Here is a 23,724-nt window from a genome sequence, read left to right as displayed (position 1 = left end):
CAGACTACAAAATCCATCAGAGGAGCTGCAAGAAAATAGCAACAGTTCGCCATGCCGTCCTTCAGGCTCCAAGTCAAACCCAACAGAATACATACAGTAGGTGGACGACTGCGGCACCGAACGTGCATCAGTGCGCGCAAAATAGACGCCGACCGCGAGCAGTTTTGCATTCCGCAGACCTGCTTGGTGTACAGTTGCACCCCATCAGCTGGTGGATGCTTTGGTAACAAGTTGATATAAAAGGAAAAAAGAAAAAAAAAAGTTTGAAAGAGAGCCCAAGGCAGTGACGGGGAGGAGGATTTGCTATTGGGAGGAGTGGTGTGGAGGAGGTGGGGGGCTGTTTGATGGAGCTCTACAGCTTTGAGACAGCTTGTTAATTAAAACCCCAAGAGATGAGGCTCTGCAGCCACCGTCCATATCAGAGCTCTGCTAACTATACTGACAGCAAGTTACTTAACAAGCGTGCGCCTCAATCCCATACCTTTCTTTTTCTTCTTCTTCTCTTTCTTTTTTAACTACTATTATCGCAGCCGAGCAGTGAGATATTTTAATTCGTTAAAATCCCCACTGTGGCGGTGAAATATCTTGTTTTCTACTTAAGAATTTATGACAAACCTTTTCTTATTCTCTGTCATTCCAGGGGGATTTGAACCAAAATGGCTGCTTAACGGCTCCAAAATCCAGCAGCTTAAATTTGGCAAATTCGATTAAGAGAAGAAAAAAATAAACGTCAAAAAAATGAGTGAATTAGTCTAGACATGGGATTCTTTTAGCGTTATATTCGGGCGTTAGGATTATTTCCAGAAAAAAAAAATCTAGGCAGTCTTGCGTAGACAGACTGCCTAGGTATTAGCAAGCTAAGCAACAGGACTCCAAACCCTGAGAGGAGTTGAAGTGTCAATCGGATTAAAAAAAAAAAAAAAAGTAGATTTCATCCTCAAGTAAGGAAAATAAAAATGTTTTATTCTTGAAATCTAAAATCAAAGAGGTCAAACTGTTAAAAATGTTCAATGAGTATTTTTGTTTCAAATTAATTTGACGTTTTTATACGTAAATCCCCCCATTCCACACGCAGAAATAATTTCAAACTAATGAAAATGATAATAAACTGTTCTCTGTCTTCTGGTCAGCCACTGTTGCCTCAAAAAGTTACAGTCATAAAGCAGCTTGTAGACATTCCTTTTAATCAATTTTAAACACTTTATCCCAAACATGATCATTTTGTACTGTAAATCACGGAAAGTGTTTCACAGGTAGTTGTAAAGTCATCTCATGTGATAGATTGGGCCACTCTTACTTTTCAATCTATCATGCTACATGTGAATGATACGAAGGGGATTTTAGTCGAACTTGGTTCCTTCTGGACCTGCGCTGCTCTGTGGCCTGAAAATAATCTGGATTGGTTGAAGATACAACAGGAAGTCAAAACAAAGAAAAGAAGATACCCCCCCCCCCCCCCTCATCCCCTCCTCTTTTGTTACAGTTCCTTCTGATCAATTTCAATCGAGGTCATCTTATGCTTTATCCCCATGCATTATTCTACCTTAATTGAACCTGCAGTCCACCCTTTTGCCTGCGGGATCTTCAAGCCATTTCCAATTCTGTGTATATGCATGTCTGGGATGATGGCTTGTTAAGTCGAGGAAAACAAATACCAAGGAAAACCCCCTTTTTTTTCTTTCTCTCTCTCTCCCCCAAACACTCAAAAATGGATGACAGGGTCCTTGCACATTGTTTGAGGAAAAATAATAATAATGTGCTCCAAGGTAACTCATGCGGACAGCAAGAAGGGAGTGAGATGTGGGTTTTAGCAAGGAACGAGGTGATACCTGGCTGGGGGCGGGGGGGGGGGGGGGGGGGGGAGCTGCAGGTGGAGAGGCCCCCTCTCCTACTGTATACAAGCGAACCTGCTGTGCCAAACCACCCAGGTTACAGCAGAGGAGCGAGCAAGTGTGACTGCGAAAGGGGGGCGGGAGAGAGGGTCAGGAACAATCTGATAATGCAGCTTAATCAAAAGTGAAACCTTGCATGTGGCTGCACTGCAAACTCTAGGAGGTAAGATTTGGTTCTCTGAGTCCACAGGATTCCAGTCAGCGTGCTTCCCTCGTCTATTTGTTATGAGAGATCTGATCAGTGCGGTTAATAAAAGGTTGTTTTCTCGGCAATCTGTCATAGATATGCTGTGTACAGTTGATGTGGTATAGAAAAAAAAAATTAAAAATAATGCGGCATTTGAAAAAAGAATGACTCAGTTGACCTCACGTATACGCAGTTTTATTTTCCACCTCTTCATGTGAGGAACAAAGACACAGTAAGAATGGGAGATGTTTGATTTTTTTGTAAGCTGAAAAAAATAATATTTTTAAAGGAAATAAATATTTATTACCACCATTTTTTTTTTTTTTACTCAAAATAATTACACATCCCTCACAATATCCATCAATTTGCCCTCTTAAAAATTTGGAATTTCGGGGGGGAAAATGGTGCGCAAACTCTATTTAGGAATAAAATATTCACAAAGTCTTTCCAAAAAATAAAATAAAAAATAAAGTAACTGAGAAAGAGAGAGAGAATAAAACGACCCTTTCCCTTAGTATGTGTTTCTTTGTCACAGACTGCTGTGTAGAAAAGGCTCCCGCACCGCACCTGATCTGTCTGCGGCTGCTCTCTGGGGCCACGGCGCGTTTTAAGACAGCTGTAAAAGGCTCTCAGAGTCTCCAACACATTCATCAACGTCAACACAACGACGAGCCGCTATTTAGTGAAAGTGTAACTGCAGTAGCACATCAAAGAAGAGTGGGAAGATTGCTATGTATTTATTTATTTATTTATCTGATAGGTATTTTGTTGGGACAGATAATCGAGAAAAAACGCGGCTAAAAAAAGAAAGAAAAAAAAAACTTCTGGAACATAAACAAATATTTTTTTCCCCCAAAAAACATTCGTTAATTGTATTTTTTTTTCGAAGTTAAGGCTATGTTACATTTTTTCATGATACATTTTCCAACAAAACACTGTGCCGCCATAATCAAGAGATTTAAAGCGTAAAATGTAATGCATCTCTTCCTCGTGTTATTACCCTTTTCACCACTTCTTCTAATTTTTCCTCTTTTTGTTATCGTTATTATTATTATTATTATTATTATTATTATTATTATTATTATTATTAGCAATAGCAGCAGCAGTAGTAGGATTATTATAATAAAAAATATAGATATTTTTAATAAAATCTAATTTAATTGTAAATAAAATATACAATAAATAGTTCAGCAAGGCTGCATTTATAAAAAAAAAATATAAAACGCTCAAACACTGTATGACAGTCTGACTGCTGAGAGTTTGCAGAACAAATTAATGTCCAACTCCTCGCTCATCGATTAATGTCTTTCCACTGCTTAACAAAACAAATCAAAATATATGTCTCCGTTGGATAATGCCATTTGAAAAGAGTGCAAAAATCGCCACCTTAAAATCATGTAACAGTCTGCTGAAGCTGTGGAAACCCCTGGTTTAAAAAAAAAAGAAAAGAAAAATGGGGAAGGTGCTCTGCTGCGCCGGGGACTGTGGCTCAGAGAGCACAGCGTAAGAGAAAGAGAGAGACTGTGGGGCGGTTCTTGTATTGGAGGGTCCCACGACGCAGAGCGCCATCTAGCAAAGCGAGGTAGAAACAATCACAGACATCTCCGAGGGGTCGGGTCTGAGCAGGAGGCTGCCTACTTTACGCACACGGCGCAGGAGCAGCGCGACGACAAAACACCGGGGTTTAGCGCTTTTCAGACACTCGAAACTTTTTAAATCCAAATCATGGAGACATCGCAGATTCTGCTGTGCAAAACTGATCCTGACTCCAAGTGGCTGATCAGTCCTAGTTAAAAAGTGTGTGTGTTTAATATTTACACTGAAACTCAAGTGAGAAGTCAGTATAGGGAAAAAAATAATATATATATATATATATAATAGTCAGATCAGGGTTCAAAGCTAAAACAATCTAAATAGAAAAGTGAGTGATTTACATAAGTGCAGCTGACTCCCTTAACAAAACTCGATCAATGCCATCACTTCGTATTTGCATTTGTGCTATAGGCAAACATTATAACCTCTGAACAGTGTGTAGTTGTAAGTCTTTTATTTTCTCTTAAAGAATAGATACTCCACTGGTGCCAATCAGCAAGTTCTGGTCAATTAAAGAAGAAGTAAATAAAATAAAAACAGTGGCTCTGACCCTCTCCTCACTCACACGTCGTATAATCCCCTCTTATCATCTTCACCGCGCTCATTTGCTTCATATACAAACACAGCTCAGTCTTATTCTCCATAGCCATCATTGCAGGTAATGATGGTCCAATAACAGCAGTGGCACTCTGAAAGACGCATGCAGCAGAAGCAATCCTGCGACTGCAACTGCTACAAATAATAATGATAATAACAAGGAGGAACTCTAAGAATGATAGTGGTGAAAGCAAGGACGCGAGGGATGGAGGGACATGAGCTGTAATAGCGCAACGATCAATGCAGGGTTGTCTATCTGAAATGATCAAAGCTCAATTGAAACAGAGGAGCCTCAGTATCAACGTTCATCTGAGGCTATGATGGACTGGAAATGTTAGGAATCAGCTGCGTAAAATACGCGCAAGAGGCGCGGATCGTTTAAAAGCTGAACTAATATTTCAGGTGCAGATAAAATGCTTAGAAATTATCCAGACTATGTATATAAAAACACCCCAACATATTTCACCTTTTCACACTGAATCAGCACAAATTGCGGCCAATCAGCTTTGCCGTTAAACTAATAAGTAAAGGCAAAATGCCTCATTTTGTTTCTTTGTGCGCTTTATTTATGCACAAAAGTTTTCTTGTTTGTTTCTGGTTGAAAATCAAGTTCAGACCGCCTGGACACACTTATAGCAGAGGTTCAAAAGTAATTATTACAAACAAATTAGTAATCCGTGTGCTGCCATGCAGCTTAATTTTATTATGTACACATAACATTGCACTGACAAATGCATTTAAATGTGCGAGAGAGCTTGTGTGTGCACATCGTGGACACAAACCCCAACTATGAGAAGTAGATTGCAGAATAGGCCACCATAAGGGTAATATTTCATTAATTCATTAAATACAGGAGGACAATATTGATGTAGGTTTTCTATATTTTTATGATTATGTTATAGGTTCTGCTTTGTGTTAATGGCGAAATTGGCTTCAGGTTATTGGTGATTTATTACTTTAGAAATACATCTTGAAATCTGACCAAAATTGGATCATTCTCATTAAAAATATGTAAAACATTTAGCTCTCGGGGTTTTTTTTTTTATCATCACAGATATAGTCATATTCTGCTTCTTACAGATTTAGAAGTAAATCCTTGAAATTTTTGCGCCATCTGAAAAAATGGCAGCGCAGAATCTAGTGGTCAGACAATTATAGGGCTGCTGCATCATATTAGGGGCATATAGCATCACCTTACAAACGTTTTCTATCTCTGTATATTATGATGTTGTTAAGAAAAAGCCCTGTAAGGGAAAATGAGCAGCTTTCAATGGGAACTCCTCATTTTAATTCATTTCGCATACAAAGCAAACAGAGGCATTAAAGAAGAACCCCTTTTTTTCTGTGCGTGCAGCCACAGACCTCTGTGATCCCCCTCCTCTGGTCCACATGTTGTGTTTCGCTGCTGTGCTCTCTGCAGGCCTGCTCCCAGACACAGAGACCCGAGGTTTATATGACCATACTCGCCTGCCGTCGTGGAAAAGGAGAAAGAGTGAAGATGTGACGGGGCGTATTTGAAGTATGACGAGCTTTGTGGACCACTTCTTTTCATTCCCATTGCCTCAAATATACGCCCGCTTTCAAATAAGCCTCTTTTACCCCCCCTTCCCCTACCGTCCCTCCCTCTGTTCCACAACACACACACATACACACCAACCAACCCCCTGCCACCTTGACATGAATGGGCGACTGACCTTTAGGGCCGTGTCCACTCTGCGGTCCAGTTTTATCCAAATAAGCCCTCTCTTCACCCCCTCCACGCCCTCCCCCAGCTAGACTGCCTCATACGGTGCCAGTAATTCTTTACTGATATCATCAGCGGATGCAAATGAATTTGGACAGGGTGGGGTGCGAGTGTGTGTACGGCGGGGAGGGGGGGGGGGGTGAGGGGGGGTATGTTGTTGATGGGCAAAATACCACACTGGCTGCAGAATGCTTCATGTGGAGAGATGGGTATATTGAATCCGCTGCCACCCGAACCAGCCAGATTCAATATATTGCACTGAGGAAGGGGGAGGAAAATAAAATACACATTCCTATTGGAGAAATCTCGGCTGTAAAATACCACCGAGGAAAACAAAATCGGCATTCAAATGAGATGCGTTTATTTCTGCGTGGCCTTTGAAGAGGAGAGAGGGGTCGTGTCACTCAAACGAGGGAAAGGGCCACTCCGTTATAACCCCCCTCCCTCCTCTCTCTCTCTCTCTCTCTCTCTCTGTCTCTCACCCTCCTCTTCCCGTCTTCTCTCGCTCAGACCGACCCCCACTCATTCTTCCCGTACGCACATTTTCAACTATAGCGCACGCTGGCTTTGGGGGGCGACACAGAAGCTAGATTAGAGCTTTGCTTCTTTAACTAGGGAAGAGGAGGCACTTCTATAATCACAGCGGCGGTATGTGGGGCCACAAAGGAGTCTGCAACCACAGGGTGAGGGGGTCTTAGGTAGAATGTTCCAAGCGCTGGCCGAGCCTGAAGTAATATTATTATTATTAGTAATAATAATAGTGAGAATAAAAATATGCTCCACCTATCAATCAAAACGCATCATGTCGGGCGTAAAGAAGTTATTGACATACGTAAGAACAGCAAAAAGCCGGTGCAAACATTTTCCAGAGTATCAACCCCTGATATGGCCTGGGTTAGGACAATTCTCACCACGGTAATTATTCTGTCTTCATATGGAGAACAACACCTTTCTTGTTGACGCCTTTTAGAGTGTGTTTCTCTGAGCGCCTGCTGGCATCCTCTTCCTGCTTCCCTCAAGCGCAGACGCGTAACATGGACAGGCAAATTTGATGGATGGCGCTGAGTAAGATGGGGAAAAAAAGACACATATTTATCAGCGTGTCCTCTGAGGTGGCTGGGAGCTGGAGAGGAACAGAGATCCACGTACAGGGGTTCAGTGGGAAACCTTACCACTGTCAGGCACACTGAGGCATATATGAGAGATGTATTGCAATGATCCACTCTGGTTTATCATACACTATAAAAATGAACTCTTAGGAGTATCACATGTCAACTATTAAATAAGTTTTAATGACTGATCAAACACATAAGTTTGTAAGTCTAATACTGGCTAGCTCCTTTAGTTAAATAACAAATCCAAATGAACTATTTTCAACAGAGTTTGCCATTTATTTGAGCTTCAGAAGGCAGTGAGGAGGATAGTGTACATGGGTTCAGTGTTAAAACATATAGCGTCTTCGTAAAATGTAGAAGCTATTGTAGTATTAGTGCTTGGTAAGAATTATATTGCAGAGCTTGAATTCAAGTTTGTATCCAGCTGTCACTAGTTCAGCAATGGCAATGTCAACTAAAAACTGCAAGAACACTGAGATCTGTAACTCTGAGGCAGCCATTGGCAGGGAGAGGATTTTACAGCTCAACAGTTTTTTAACATTACATTTTAAAATGTTCATTAGCATGTCAGAAAAATATTATGACAACAAATTTTATGAGTGCTTATACTTGCAAACTTTCTAGCAAACTGCTTCTTAACCATGAAGCTCTGATTGCCAACAACTAACAATGTTGTTCATCTCAATAGTTCCCTTTCCCTTTTCTTGTCAAGATAGATTCTAAATCTATCATGGAAAGACAGACAATGGTAAATGATTAGTATTTCAGTAACATTTTAGGCCTGCACTCGTTTAGCCACAGTACAATCCTTAAGTAGACACCGGCTGGCAGCCGAGCTTTTTAACCTTGAGGTAATTGTTGCCGATGAACAGCACATCCTAGCTTTGGCTTTCTGGAAAATAGTTTCCATTCCACCAAAGAACACTTAATTACTGATCTAGTACATTTTATGTCTGACATAGGTTAGAAGCAATGCTAATTCTAAAACCAAATGTGCTAGCAAACTGAGCTCCTTAAACCTGATGCAGTCGTTTCAAATTGGTCGTCACATCTGAGCTCTTCAGATGCCACATTTTTCAGATTTAAATTAATGAATTTTTTACCATTTCAGTAATTTATGATTGAACTCGTACAACAACAAGATTTATGCTAAAGTAAATCTTTCTAATAACCTTGAGGTGCTCAATTGCAATACATGGTGTGTCTAAGCTTTGCATGCCAGTTGGTTGGAATGTATTTGAAAACGTATTTCTCATGTCAGTAATTGTTTATGCCTTAATCAAAACCAGTTCTCCCGTTTGTTTCCCTTTTAGAATGTGCGGAAGAACAAAATGAGCAAAGTTATATAAATTATTATTTTCAGAATGCGTGTAGTCGGGTTTCTTTTAGCTGTGAAACTTACATAAAGTCAACTTAGAAATACTGATTTAAATGTACCCAAAATAAGGTTTGCAAGTTATTACGCTCATTTTTATTGATTAAATTTAAACAGGTTTTTTTTTCAGCTTTAGATAGATAGATAGATAGATAGATAGATAGATAGATAGATAGATAGATAGATAGATAGATAGATAGATAGATAGATAGATAGATAGATAGATAGATAGATAGATAGATAGATAGATAGATAGATAGATAGATAGATAGATAGATAGATAGATAGATAGATAGATAGATAGATAGATAGATAGATAGATAGATAGATAGATAGATAGATAGATAGATAGATAGATAGATAGATAGATAGATAGATAGATAGATAGATATCACAGAAACTAAATGAGTATATTAGTCAAATCTCCAACAAACGTCACTCGCCTGTGTTTAGAGCAGAGGTTGGATACCTGCTGAAAAGCTTGCCAATCTTTTGTCAGAGGATAATATGGGAGAGGACTGCATAGGGTGTGGGCTCAGTGGATTATATCTTTTCACGCATTATTCTGCTTGAGTGACTTGCTGAAAAAAAGCGCACAGGCACCAACAAAGATTGGTCAGGCATGAATGCGGCCTGTGTGTTTTGTCTATATAACATATTAATCTATCAAACCCTGAAGTGGGAAGTTTTGAAGAGCACCGATTTTTTCCAAATATAAATAAATAAATGTATTCATTTATTTATTTATCTATCATAAACGTAAACACACACATGCGCACGCCCACGGCTATTTTTGCTTAAATATGGTTGCTGTTTTATTGTATGCGATTTCTTTAAGGGAAAAACTCAATGAAAGTGGGTCAACAATAAATTCTAGGCGTTGATGTAATTGCAACAAAATGCTGCTGAGTAAAATATCGAGGAGCTCGCCGACTGCTGTGGCAGCACACAGTCACACCACACACACACACACACGCACACACACCATCTGGAGAGTATTAGAAAGAGAAAGCCGTAAATATTGCCTGAAAAGCCCAGGCGTTATCAGGTATGTAAGCCCAGGCCTTGCTGCATGCGCGGCCCTCCCATATGTTGACATAATCAGACTGTTGGGGATGTCTATTAAAACGTGTCTGAATTTAATAAATGAACACAGTGATTAAATTCAATTTGTTTGCTGCTGCTCACCGGATGACTCCCGGTGTGCTTACATTTTTTTTTTTTTTTTTGGAAATGGTGGATTGTGGTCTGGATGCGACGCTGCGCAGCTCGCTGTATGTTAAAGTTTGCAGAGGAAGCAACAGGTTTTGGCATAAGCGCCTGCTCCTGCATCTGCAACCATCCTCGAGTTTTCTGCATTTGTCTCTTCTACATATTGACTAAGGCACACTCTCACACTCTTGACAGAAGAAATTAAAAGTTCCAGTTGGGCTGGAAAAGGGAAAAGAATAAGATCTTGTTCACTTCTTCCTCTTTAAGCCTAAGCATTTTTTTCTTCTTTTTTTTTTTTTTTTTACTGCTTTCCTGTTTAGTATACAGTGTGGTTTTGCTTCACCAGCATCCACGCAAACAACTGTTGGTTGGTTGGCAGCAGGAGAAGAAAGTTGCACACTCGAGTTTACAGACATACATAAACGTGCGTACACCCGAATATACAGCCACATACCCTTTGCGCTCACACTTCCCTCTGTCTTTCTCACCCACTCCCCCTGGAACACACGCACACACCAACAGGACAGACAGACAGACAGACAGACACACACACACACACACACACACACACACACACGCACCCACCCACACAGACGCACACACAGAAAAAGAGAGAGAGGAAGAGAGAGAGAAAGACAGAGTGTCAGGATGAGCCTTACTTTTCCCCCCTTTTCCTGCCATGAATCTTCATCCGTCCGTCGCTGACAGAACTTGACTTGATCCAGCCGCGTCTTCCTCTTCAGCGCTTAGAAATAAAGTCCGCAGCAAAGTGAATTGCGCTTTAATTATTATATGCATGCACTTATACGTGTCTGGGTTGCGTCCCGAGCCCAGAAGGCTTTGGTAGAGGAGGGAGAAGAGTGCAGATTGAGACATATTGAGCTCGCTTTTAAAAGGATCATTTCATCATGTGGGAGGTTGGGACACACAAAGTTTGGACCCGTGACTGGCATTCCGGAGAGAGACATGCATATTTTAAAACAACAAAGCAAGACATAGACCAAGGGGGGCCCTAGTGGGGGAAGGAGGGGAGGGGAAAAAAAAGAAAAGAAAAAAAAAACAAACTTGGAAAGAAGTTACTATCAGCTGAACAGCTGTCATTATTGGGCGAAACTACAGCGCATATTAAGATATAATCGTCTGAACAGGAGAGAAGAGAGGGAAGCTTGTCTGCAGCAATTCGTTGAAAGATTCTTTATTACACATGTTAACTTCGGGCTGAGTTTTTTAATGTAATTGTTAAAAAAGATTTTTAATTTTTTTTTCCGAGTTTTAAATATTTTAAATTTACTTTTTCTTTTTTTTTCTTCTTTTTTTTTTTTTTTTTAGCTTTCCCTGTATTTACTGCATATTTATTGCATTTCGAGAGAATGGTAGATAAATAACCCCACTTGGTTAAATAAAATAAATAAATAAATAAATAAATAAATAAATTCAAAATCCTTCCATTCTTTAAATAAAACATTAGTTAATCACAGACTTTATTTTTCAGTCTCAAATATCCAAGTCTCGGGTCGCAATTTAAAACGTCTCCCACTTCTATTTTGTCACGTCACACACAATTGTATCTCTCTCAAGCAAAGCCGGTGCGCTTAGCGCTGTCACTTCTGCACAGCTTTTACAACATCACCCCCCCCCCCCCCCCAATCCACCCCCCACCCCACTTTCTCTGCCTTACTTTACTACAGGCTTTTTCTCCCCTCCTTTCTCTCTCTCTTGTGCAAGGGTCCATTCGTGCAAAAAGGAGTGAAGAGGGCATAAATAAAAATGCGCTGGCTGTGACGAGAGATCTGTCCGCTGGAAATGAAGGGCCGGGTGGGGAGAGACAAAGGGGGGTGGGGGGTGGGGGGGTTATGCAGTGGTGTAGAGCTGGATATCTCTGTTAGTTGTCAGCGTTTAGTCCATGGCTGTGGAATGCTAATGAGTGGGGTCTCTCTCTCTCTCTCTCTCTCTCTTTCCCTTTCTCCCCCTCCTCTTCTTTCCTCCTCCCCTCCTCCTGTCCACCCCGCCTTCTCGCTCGCTCCGGGAGAAAAAGCGGATCGATAGCTGACCCGATGGTTTTGGCCAATGCTTTATTTATCTGGCCAGGCAATGATATTATCAGCCTTGAACGTTATATACAGCAAACGTCTTCCTAAATCAACACAAAGAGATCCGCTTACACAGCGATCCGGGCTTTCTCACAATCATCTCTCTCTCTCTCTCTCTCTCTCTCTGTCTCTCTCTCTCTCCCCCCTCCACCCTCCGCTCTCCCTCAGCACATACGCTTACGTACGGTTTGTGGATACGCACGGGCGCACGCAAACATACATTACATGCGCCTTTCACGCTGTTCCAACAGTCGGGCGTGTGCGCGTATAAGCAGGGAGGCGTCCCCTTGTGTTACATTCGCAGCTCCAGAAGGGCTGGATTTGATCCATGGCTTAAAGGTTGCCTGTGTGGTCTGCGGACTGATCTATGCCACCGACTGAATATAGAGCCCGTGCAACAAGAAGCTGGGTCTGGATGCTGAGATGTGGCACACATCTCTGCATAGGCTACGTCTATGTAAATTTGGCCATCAGTTCCTAGCCATCTTGGAAAGCCAGGGTGGATGAATGAGCTATATGGCGAGAGCACTTGTTGTCATTCTTTTCTTTTTCTTTTTTCTTTTTTTTTTATTACGCACGAGACGATATGAGAAATAAACCGCGTCACACTTCAGAGGGGGGCTCCCATTCGTTCATATAAGCGGGAGCCTCGGCTATTTGGAAAGTGTTATTGTCTCAAACAGCCGTATTTGTCAAATGTGACCGAGCTGCTGCTGCTGCTGCTGCTATTTCTTCTAAGTGAAAACTAGTGACGTGTGACGCCAAATAGGACGTTTTTCTTCTTCCTTTCCCTACTGCTGCAGAACGCGGCAACGCCGGTTCGCATTGAGGGGTTCAAGAGAAATAGGGCTCACTGACAACTTGGGATAATAAATGCTTCGCTTTCAGACAGATATCTCAAACGTGAAATCGCACCCAGCTGCTTGTGTAAAAGCAAACAAATAGCCCCCACCCGTGTCGGGAGTCCTCCACTTGTGGTTTGATGAATGAAACCAGACAAAGGTAAATGATTATTTAACTCATTTCGCTGTAATACTTTGGTGACCGGCGTTTCCTCATATCCATCTCCCTTTACCCACCGCAGTTAACTTGACAGTGCAGTTATTTCTCTTTCTTCTCCCATTAAGGGATAAATCGTTTAATTGATAGTAGCTAATATTGTTACATATAATGACAATTAAAAAAAAAATAAGCAAACGACAAAAAGTCATTATTTTAGCATTTGAAATATTACATAATACAAGAGATTAAGCCTCTATCACAATATCCAAAGAACCTCAACAGGAATAAGCACTTTATTCCCGGAGTCCTCATGTGTTTCTCTCAGATTGCCTATACTGAAACGTTAATTAGGAACACATGCCACCATTTTCATGTGTTTTTTTTTTAACCGGCGCTTTATATAGCCTGCAGTGTAACAATTGTAGAACAGAATGCTCTCAGCGAGAGGATAAAAGATAGTTACTCTGGAGGGGATTCTGAATACATTATGTGGAGACAAGCAGCTGAAAGCTACGTTTAATAAGCCTACAAACCCTCTATTTAAGTCCGGACCTAAAAAAACAACAACAAAAAACAACATCTGAAAAAAAGGGAGTGTAATGGCCAACGTAAAACATAATTATTTAGACCTCCAGAATGTCACCTATTAAAATCCTCTGAGTTCTTCACACAAAAATACTGAAAATAAGTTAAAGTTTAAATAATAATAATAATAATAATAATAATAATAATAATAATAATAATAATAATAATAAAGCACCAGTTAAGTCAATTTCAGTTGAAATGCCACTAAACATTTTTGTTGTCTTTTACTGTCCTTTTTTGTTTCGATTAAGCTTCGATGATTCAGTCTGCAAGATAATGTGTGAAATACTCCGTCAGCTTCTTCTTCGCTAACTTCCGCCTGACCTAAAGGTCGTGGAGAGGATGATCACCTCCACACCAAGGAAAAACTGCGAAAAACTGTAAAATAAAATAAAAAAGTTACTTTTTTTGTTGCTTTTACTGTTACTATAGGCGGATGCAACCCACATTAAGGCTTACGTTGTTACGTGGTCTCACAAATAATGAGAGAGAGCATCAGAGGACAACCTGGAGCCACATCCTTCCTTTATTACAGGCAGTGACACCTTAAAAGTTTCTTGATGACATAAGCAGTGCAAAAATAACCTATAAACGAGAGTTACACTCACAACACACGGCTGATAATTAAACAGGCTAACAAATATCACATCCCTGCTCTGCTGTCCCTGATCACTGCCAAAACCACAAGAGAAAGATTTGGGGGAAAAAAAAAGACACAGGCAGCTCATTTCATGACGACTTGAGAAATGTCAAGCCTATGCGCCATATTTTATGCCATCATTTTTGTTTTATCATATTTTATCACGCCTTACACTGTGATTTAAATGCAAGGAGCGGTGATAAACCAGGTTTCCCTTCTGTCATTTAGGGCGTAAATGGAGACAAAAACAAGAAATAGACCAAAGCAAGGGCAGTGACAGTGCGTAACCCATCTCACACACTATCGATGGACTCATTACACTCTGACTGTATCAAGCAAACCAAGGCCACATCTTTTTTTTTTTTTTTTTATCCTGTCACACACACTCACACGCACACCGTCATACACTTGACTTTCTACTAACACGCTTCTTCTCTCGTTTGTCTCAGCACTCTCTCTCTGTCTCTCTCTCTCTGTGTGTGTCTCTGTCGTTCGCTCCCTCTTTGCCTCCCTCTCTATTCCCACACAATGCATCACACTCGGTGTTCCTATCGACTGGCTTACATGCTGTAAAATACATTTTCCAGATTGATCACGCATATCACAGCAGCTTTGCAGCGGGGGCCCCCCCTAACCCTTTTTTTTTTTTGCCAAATGACGCCCACGTCAATACAGAGCATGCAATGCGTTATCAGGGCAGAGTTTTTCTTTTTTTTTCCTTTTTTATTTTAGGCGAGAGTAAGTGGAGGAGAGAGGTGGGTGTTGGTTTGCAGAGAATCACCTTGATTAAGCCACAGGGGGAAGGTTATAGAGGTGGCTCTGTGTTAGAGGCTTCCCTCGCTGTCTGGGAAAAATATTAAACATTAATGCGCTCACAGGCCAGTATTGTCTCCTTCCTCTTTGTACTCGCACTGTCAGTTATGTCATGGCTCTTTCCAAATGTAATATGTGCTTCTATTGTGTAATTATTATCCCCCTTTAATCCCGTGTAACAATTTGTTTTCACAAGTAGGTTTCAGGAACTGTTGTACAAGCACACATAAAAACAACAGATTCCCTCTGACTGGTTAAATAAAAAAATATTATTATTATTATTAATAATAATAATAATAAACATTTGATCCCCAGGAAAATGCTTGAGAGTGAGACATCGTTGCCTATTTCTTTTTTAATAGTACAGTCACCATCACACAACTTCATCAGCCGACCATTCTGTCCAAAACAAATAAAATAAAAATAAAATAATAATAAAAAAAAAAATTAAAAAGCTGCATCATGGAGTAAGCAAAATTGAAGGCAACAACCAATAAAATTCAAGAAACAACAAAAATCTTCAAGACGAAACAAACAAAATGTATTTGAAATGATATATTAAAAGTGCTTTTTGATTTCATGTCTCTCCGTTTGTTCTTTTGACTGATGATCGACTCCACACACGCTCGTGGTCCGGGGAAAGGAATGAAGGGGAGAAGGGTGGAGGGGGGAGGGATGCGCCCCAGACGGAGTAAAAATGTCAGTAAAAACGTCCTGGAGGTCAGTTTCGTTTTGCTGCTTCTGCTGCAGGTCCATCGTATCAGTTGGGAGCATGGGAGAAGGGGGAAGTCAAAAATAAAATAAAATAAGATAAAATAAAAAAAGAATAAAATAAAAAGTTCAACCATCAGTGTTGATATTGTCACAGCGATTAGACTGTTTCTTATTCGTCTAAATTCATTTTATTTGTCTTGTTTGTTTTTTTTATTCTTTTAAATTCTCACTTCAATTTTTAATTCTTGGAGAACATAGCTTCGACAACATATATCGCACTCATTATAAGAAGCAAAAGGTTATATCAAAAAATTATTAGTATAGAATCACAGAAACCCTGGTTTAGAACCAGAAAAAATACAAAACAGAGAGGTACATAGACACAGGACAATTCTTATAATTGCTTGGAAACATTATTTTCCCGCTAAGTCTTGATTCATTTTTTTTTCTTACTGCGCATATGATGTTTTTCATTTTATTTGTATTTTTTTACAAAAAAAAAAAAGAAAAAAAGAAAATAAAGACTAGTATTTTACAAAATGGAGAGTATTGTTCTTGAAGATGACGGTGCGGATTTACACAGGCGCAAAGTCCAGTTCCAATATTTTTCTGTACATAATGTATTCCATCGAAGTCCCAGAAGACAGAAAAAAAGTAATGTCTTCCGCAAAGTTTCTCAGAAAAAAAGGTCCTATATATAGTCTTCTTGAAGGAGGATGAGGGGTGCAGAAATTTGGTCCTTTTTTCCCCTTCCTCCTCCTCTCTGTTTTGTTTTGTCATATAAGGATCATTGGATGGACATGTAAGGCCAGTTGAAGCTGCTCCCGGATAATAGCATATCCCTGATGAGGGTTTCAATAGGAGTTTTACCTACCAAGCGGACGAAGAACAGCTGCTCGATTACCGAGGAGGAGACGGTGCGTAGAGAGGGCAGCCGCAGCAGGAGCTTGCCAAAGCGGCTGGGTTGGTTGGGGTACTGGCTCCTGACGTACTCCTCTAGGGCGCACTGCGACTTCTCTTGAAGGCTCTCGATGTGAGCGGCGTCTGACAGGCCGCAAGCGTCTAAAGAAACATAAAAAACACACGCTGTGGTTAGTATATTCACAGCGGACTAAACCATAAGACGGAATATGTGAAGAAAAGATCCAAAAACCAGGACTGAAAGTGAAAAAAAAAGCTCATTATGTCAGATCTAAAGTAAGTGCATCTGAGTTCAGCAAAGGCCTTCTATTTTTGTTATCACGATTATTTATTAAATAGTACACAAAAATTAGACAACAATACTTTCCAGGTGGATATTTTGTGATGACTGCCGTTTTTTGTTTTCCCCGGACGCACCCAGTTTCAGTCGCGTAAAAGCGCTTTGGTTATCATTACGTGTTATTGACAATATGGACAAACAAGGCTGCCCAAACATGCTTCATCACACTGTCTGTCATACAGCACAAGCAAGGGGAGCATGCTGCTGCAATATACTGGATGCACAGTCCAGTGAAGGGCAATCAGCGAGAAATTAGAGGTGAAAATGTCAGCGTTGCAGGCCTGTACAGACCCAAAAGCGATAATAATATATAAAAAAACGAAGAAGAAGAAGAAGGTAGGCTACACGCAGGCCCAAAGGCCGCTGCTCTTTATGTCTGAACTCAGGGGATTTAAGTGTAAGGGCAACATAAACGGTACTGATGAATCTGAAATTACACTGGATGTAATGTGACCTAATTACTCCGCAGTAAGCTGTTAAGTGATTTCGCCGGCTCTTCTCTCTAAAGACCACTCTTGGCCTGTTTTTTTTTTCTTCCCCCGTTGTAGCCTATAGGACAGGCCCGCTGAAAGCAATCACATTTATTAGACGAGGCTGAAGGAAACAGTGGCGCTCAGAAGCGACGTGAAAATGTCTAAAAGCGCATGGCGAGACTCGCTTAGTGGCTTCGGTAGCCACGCTTCTCTTCAGGACAGACAAAAGGGATGCAAGCCTTGTTGGTGTGTTACACGTTTTCCCTCTGCTGTAAAAAGAGATGTGTTTTTTCACTCAAGCCAAGCTTATAAAGTGGTGTAACCGCTGGCATACATGGTCCCACAAGAAGACTTCTCAGAAGCTGTTTTTGTATTGAGCGCTGCTTTTGTAGAAACTGCACATGAAAGGCAGCTTCAGCTTCCAGGCACTCAACACTATAAGCGGCTAAACAGAGGCTTTTTAGGGCCATTCTTAATTTCTCACTATAACTCACTATGGCCTAGACACAATAACCTCGTGAACCCGAGGGCAACACAGAGATCTTGCTGTGATTTACTGTGACCTCAATCCGGCCACTCAGAGCCCTCGTGTATGCAAATTGTTCCGAGTGTCTGTTCAAAACCGGCACCGATCGATGCTGTTTAAATTAATTATATTTGACGCAAAACATGCAAGGTTTTAATGCGAATTTTCAAAGTAAGACGGGCAAGAAAGTTCAAAGCATTGCAGCTGAACGCATGCCTTGGGGAGAAGGCTGGTTAAAGACACCCCACAGCTCTCCACGAGGCCTCGCTGTCAATGCACCCCACAAGCCTCAATGGGCTGGGAAGGATAGCCTCCAGATCCAAACGACCAGTTCTGTAGAACTCAGCACCACGGTGCGCGCACACACGCGCTGCTGCGCGAGGAGTTGACGCGAAACAATGCTCCAGATTTGTGGGGGAGAAGTAGTTTACCCTGACCACCCCTTATTTATGCATCAAATGCTGACAAGGCTGCTGTGTTATTAAAGGCATACAAATCCACACTGAAACTGGCAAAGCGCCACGTGACTTTCTATAGGGTACACCAGTTTTGTAGCCCATCACACTAACTAAATGATCTGTTAGAAAACATGGGGGACGGCGATGTCTTAGTGTGCGTGTACGTGAGTGTGTGTGTGTGTGTGTTTGGAGGGGGGGAGGAAGGTGTGTGTGTGTGTGTGTGTGTGTGTGTAGGCGTGTGTGTGTGTGTGTGTGTGTGTGTGTGTGTGTGTGTGTGTGTGTGTGTGTGTGTGTGTGTGTGTGTGTGTGTGTGTGTGTGCTGTTTCTCTGGGGTAATCTGAGCTGGATTTCTGTTTGCTTTTTTTTCTTCTGCAAATGGTTATAATTGCAAGATGGTCAAGCTAAATGTAAACAAAGCAAAAAAATGTCCCTGAAAAAAACTGTAGATCACAGCAAGACTGACACTTAAATTGGAATTACGAATTACAGGCGTCGGAATTGACTTCAAACTGAACATGTTGGATATTAATTAGCCTACACTGTCTAGAACCAATAATAAATAAATAAAATATTGAAAAATTACCGTGACAAAAGACATGTCTATAAAATACAAAACCTGAATGCTACAAGTCGTTTAGAGAATAATGACATGTCTAAATTTCAATTTGGAAGCTTAGTTGGCAAAAAAAAAAAAAAAAAAAGTTGGAATCATTTGGCTCCAAATTAAACGCAGCTAATTATGAACAAGCTGTGCTATTTTTAAAACTGTGTAAAATGATGGGGTTTTATAATATAATATAATATAATATAATATAATATAATATAATATAATATAATATAATATAATATAATATAATATAATATAATATAATATAATATAAAGTAGGCTTAATGTGTTTGTTTATTCTTAAGACAATTAAGTTTCACTTAAAACTTTTTAAATTTGCAGAAAGGGAGTCTATATTGGAATATTGGAAAAGACAATTAATTTACGATTAACTCAAATTTTAGAAAGTAAAACAAAGTATTCATCACGATAGTGTCCAGCGAAAGTTTATGTAATTCTTGCATCAGTTTCTTTCCAAAGGGGATAGAAGTTAGGTCAAAACTTTAAGCAAACTCTGGAAGTAGCTTAGACGCTCATCTTCCTTCCTCCTTCATCACCACATATAACAGGCCCTCAAAAGCACCAGGCGCACACAACTAATTCCGAAGTAGCATCCAAATTATGCAGCTCAGAGTAAATAGGGACATTTAGGGACCCCATACCCCAACCAGGCATCAATTAAGCTATCAACAATGTAGGTTACTTTTGAAAAGTGCCGCTGATTACTTTTCAAAGCTGCGCGACGCAGAAACTATCCTCAGTAAGTAAGAAAATTAATGGGTCAGCTAAGATTAATCTACTAATAACTTGTGTTATTAAGTGCAGCTCCATGTGCACTCATGTGCGAGTCAACTTCCATCAGACTTCTTCTTCGTCTTTCTTTTTTGATCTCAGTCTGTTAGGGATTATTTCCTGCCCCCGAAGACATGTGTTTGCGCACGAAAAAAACACGGATAAAAGCACGCAGCCACGCTCATAAACGCATCAGCTGTCATAAATCACCCACTGACAGAGACTATTTCATCTTTACGCTCAATTATTTGACACCTGTTCTAAAACGCGTATGTGAACCCGGCCAGGCTCGGCTTCGGTTCAGACATGTTCGGGGGGGCGGGGAGGGGGGGGGGTATTGTCTAGACCCCACCAAAAATTATATATTCAATTTTTTCGATTGCACCTAATCTCAGATTTAAATGGGCTTTCAACTTAAAAACTTGATACACTTACTCAATCTGGGTTTGTTTACACGTCTTATGCTGCGGCTACAGCTGACATGGGAATGCATGTCAGTGGATATCAAGCAAGCTGTTGACAAAATGGCTCTTTCATCGGCCACACAAACATCTCTAGCACTAAGCTGCTGCCTGACAGCCATATTCCTGATGCAACCGGGCTTCTGCATGCGTGTGAGTACCAGAACCAGGCCTCGTCTCTTTATAAACACGTCCATCTGCGTTTTAGTGCGTGCGTGTGCGTCTGTGGGGCGATGATGTGGAGAACCCACCTGATGTGAAAAGCACGATGGCTTTGAGGCAGCTGTACTCCGCCGAGTCTACGTGCAGGGTCTTGAGCTTCTCCACTTGCTCCTGGAAGATCCGGATGTGGTCCATGAAAGCCACGACGCGGTCCGCAGACATCGGCGAGGCGTGCAGGCCTGCCGCGGCGAGCAGAGGGGCCACATGAAGAGGCATGGAGCACTGAGCCGCGTTAAGCACAAACAACTCGCTCCACGTCAGCCGGAGAAGGGACACCTGGTCGGTGATCTGCAGGTCAGGGAAGAAGGGGATGTTCCTCGCCCACTCCACGGCGCTGAAAAGTAAGCGAGCCGCCAGCTCGCAGATGTTCTCGATGCCCATGATGTTGTTGGGCTGCATGCACTGGCTCCCGTACCGGGAGGTCGGGTAAGGCTCAGCCCGCAGCAGTAACGAGATGTATCCGGACAGATAGCAGTGGCCGTTCAGGGGGTCCCCGTTCGTCAGCGCGTACTGGCCTGGGTTGGGTTGGGTTGGAGGCATTCTGCCTCGCTGAACCGCTGACAAAAAGAAAGAGAAAAAGAGGAAATGTGCATCCAGGACTGATAAACATTGTCCACTAGTGGTGCTTCTTTTCATCAAAAATAGCATGCAATTAAAAAAAAAAAAAAGCAAAACAGTACGCGTTTAAAACAATAATCAGATTTTAAAGCAAAAAATCTCATCAGCAACACAGATATTTCATGGAAACAGATGTGTTGTATCACTCGATCTACACCCTGAATTTGTAATTTAAGGATACAGGCTTTACAGCTGGCTCCTGTGCATGCGCAAATACATTTATTCACACACACACACACACACACACACACAACACGTCCATGTTTTCACTTAGAACAACTAGGCTATTATGAATATTCTAAGGCTTAATCGTCTACGTTCTATTTATTTATAATTCATGAATTTAGGTTATTTGAACAATTGCTAATTGAAGGCAATCAGGTCCTAAATGTGTTGGACAATTGTTATTAAATTCACCCATAATTCCACGTTTTGTCTGAGTCAAGAGGTCAGCTGGGAATAAGGAGGGAATTTAGCTAGTGCGTAATATTTCAAATAAATTATTAATACACAGGGAATCGAGGTGTGCACGTCGAATAACATGCAACTTAAACGTGGGAGGGTGTCCTCATCAATTTGGGAAAAGCCAAACACTTGTCACAGAAAGGAAAGTTTCATGGCCTCTAATGCAAAGCAAGCAAAAACAATGAGGCATGAAAAACTTGAACGACGTGATTCAGTGTGTCTGAGCTGTCTAGTCAGCACAGAGAAGTGGCTTTGCTGTGTACTCATTTTTTACAGTCATACACACACCTTCCACTTATAAATCCTGTTGTGCAATTATAAATTAGTAAGATTACTTAAGGGACCGTAAGAAATGGGACTATTAGCCTCACACACACTCAAAACACATACACACACACACACACACACACACACACACTCAGAGGCTGACATAAATGCTCGCAATTACACAAACACACTCACTATTCTACTGTTTATCTCTATGTAATATAGATTTGCAAGAAGACAATGCAGTTTAGACTGCAAGAAAAAACAAAACAACATTTTTTTTAAAAAGGAGGTTAATAAGAGCAGCCGCTTTGTTCAGGCGACTTGCAATCACAAGCATGTAACTGCCGTGGCTGCACTGGCCTTTCACTCCCTCACGCAAAAGACGAAAACACAAACCACTCATGCAAACATCTCGAAAAAAAATATACATAAATAAAAAACAAAACAAGGATGGAGTCTGCTGTAGTAGGTATATGCCCAGCTATAAAGCCTGTGACCTTAATGCAACATGGCAGCCCTCGCACTGCTGCTGCTATACTAGGATGCGTAATCGTGAGTGGGGCTTTAAAACATATATTCACCTTCCCGCCGCATCCCCACTTTTAAGCACTTCTTCAGCCGGCAGTATTGGCACTGGTTTCGATGGTGCTGGTCAATGGGACAGTTCCTATTGGCACGACATGAGTACGTTAAGTTCCTGCGTACACTCCTCTTGAAGAAACTTTTGCATCCCTCGCAGGTGAACTGGCCGTAGTGTTTGCCGCTCGATTTGTCCCCGCAAACCACACATTCAATATGCTGCTGGCTCTGTCCGGAATTCTGGCTCCCCTTGTCCCCAGCGGTCCCCGGCGTGGACGGCGGTCCCGGCTGACTGGGGGTCTGCGGAGTGTGCGGCGCCGCCGACGCCGCCTGCTGCTGCTCCCTCGCCGGCTGAGCTGCTGGGTTGGGGCCGCTCGGAGGTCCTCCGGCCACGTCTTCCTGCGGATCTCGCCAGACGCTAACTACCATTGCCATATCTCGGCCCCGGAAAGTGCTGTAAAGCGAAATGATCGCCGATGTTTATGGAGCGTAGAGGAGGAGGGGAAAAAAATCTCAAAAGACGGGACAGTGCAAAGTCAAATCGGAGCACGCAATCTCATATGGGGGGTAAGAAGGGGAGCAAACACGATCAATACATTCAAAAATCAGGAGGCACCCGATCAGGATATGCAAGTATCGGGAGGCCAGTTCCAAGGTAAATTGCAGTCAGCCATTCAGGAATCCCTAATCTTGTAGGAAAACCCGAGTCCAGACGTAAAAATTGCAGTCAGATTTTTAAAAAATAGCCACAAAAGAAAGGCAGGAGCGAGTAAAAAAAAAAAAAAAAACCAAAACCTTTTCGCTGGAAAGACGCGATCCAAAGTGCTGCGGAGATAAATTCCTTTCTCCTTTCTTCCCCTTGCTCCTTTACACTCCCGTCTTCGTCGTATATGAGGAGGAGGAGGAAAAAAACTGAAGAGCTGGGCTTTTTACATCTATATTCTTAAATAAACCTCATCATCTCGCCCAGCTGCGAAGGAGAACCGCGTCGCCGAATGAAGTACCCATGTATAGTTTCACCTCTCTCCAGCGAGGAAGAACGGAGATACGAAGAGAAAAAAGATTGAGGAAAAAAAAGAAAAAGAGGAAAAACACCAACTAGTACTAATAGGATATGCAAGAAGAAGAAGAAGAAGGAGAGACCCCCAAAAAATGAATGCGCTTAAACGAGAGGACCAGCAGAGCAATGTTTCCGAAACGGGGGATCTGCGCGAATGTCTGTATATAGTGAACTTTGACACTACTATTGAAACTGACACGTTTCTATGGAGATCGCTGCGCCTTATATGGTGCTCATGTCAAGGAGCCAAGAGAGGGGCTGCTGGAGACTGATAATCAAAGAGGACTGACTGGCCAGAGCCCTGCATAGAGGAGGAGGAGAGGAGGGGGGAGAGAGGGAGAGAGAAAATGGGAGGCTAAGGTTATAGCCAAGC

At 41.5% G+C, this 23,724-nt stretch overlaps 1 protein-coding gene and 1 long non-coding RNA gene across 3 annotated transcripts in view; both read right to left on the bottom strand.

Moving 5' to 3' along the window:
- Positions 1–10,966, bottom strand: part of LOC111610296 — a 39,588-nt gene extending 28,622 nt beyond the window's left edge. The window contains exon 1 of the long non-coding RNA XR_002753575.1: positions 10,375–10,966. This is a non-coding gene — a long non-coding RNA (uncharacterized LOC111610296). The remainder of the gene's footprint in view (positions 1–10,374) is intronic.
- A 2,934-nt stretch (positions 10,967–13,900) lies between these two features.
- On the bottom strand, positions 13,901–23,589 carry nr2f1 (nuclear receptor subfamily 2 group F member 1). Of its 2 annotated transcripts, none has more exons than XM_005803499.3 (3): positions 22,294–23,589; positions 20,389–20,916; positions 13,901–16,621 (listed from the first exon to the last, which is right to left on the bottom strand). In XM_005803499.3, exons 1-3 carry the CDS (start codon positions 22,724–22,726, stop codon positions 16,347–16,349), a joined length of 1,236 nt encoding a protein of 411 aa, XP_005803556.1. In that variant the 5' UTR covers positions 22,727–23,589; the 3' UTR covers positions 13,901–16,346. The 2 variants fall into 2 exon arrangements, with proteins under 2 accessions (XP_005803556.1, XP_023199014.1); XM_023343246.1 differs by having other exon boundaries at positions 20,389–20,913.
- Positions 23,590–23,724: the final 135 nt, after the last annotated feature.

This window comes from Xiphophorus maculatus, chromosome 12 (genome assembly GCF_002775205.1).
Source record: "Xiphophorus maculatus strain JP 163 A chromosome 12, X_maculatus-5.0-male, whole genome shotgun sequence".
Taxonomy (NCBI): Eukaryota; Metazoa; Chordata; class Actinopteri; order Cyprinodontiformes; family Poeciliidae; genus Xiphophorus; species Xiphophorus maculatus.
Note: the sequence above shows the minus strand (reverse complement) of the source record. Positions and strands in the feature narration are given on the sequence as shown.

Coding starts and splice junctions, on each gene's coding strand:
- nr2f1 (XM_005803499.3), bottom strand. CDS start 22,726: ATGGCAATGGTAGTTAGCGTCTGGCGAGATCCGCAGGAAGACGTGGCC. Junction 20,917..22,293: donor AGTGGGGATGCGGCGGGAAG/GTGAATATATGT, acceptor TCTTTTTGTCAG/CGGTTCAGCGAGGCAGAATG. Junction 16,622..20,388: donor CATCGTGCTTTTCACATCAG/GTGGGTTCTCCA, acceptor ATGTTTCTTTAG/ACGCTTGCGGCCTGTCAGAC.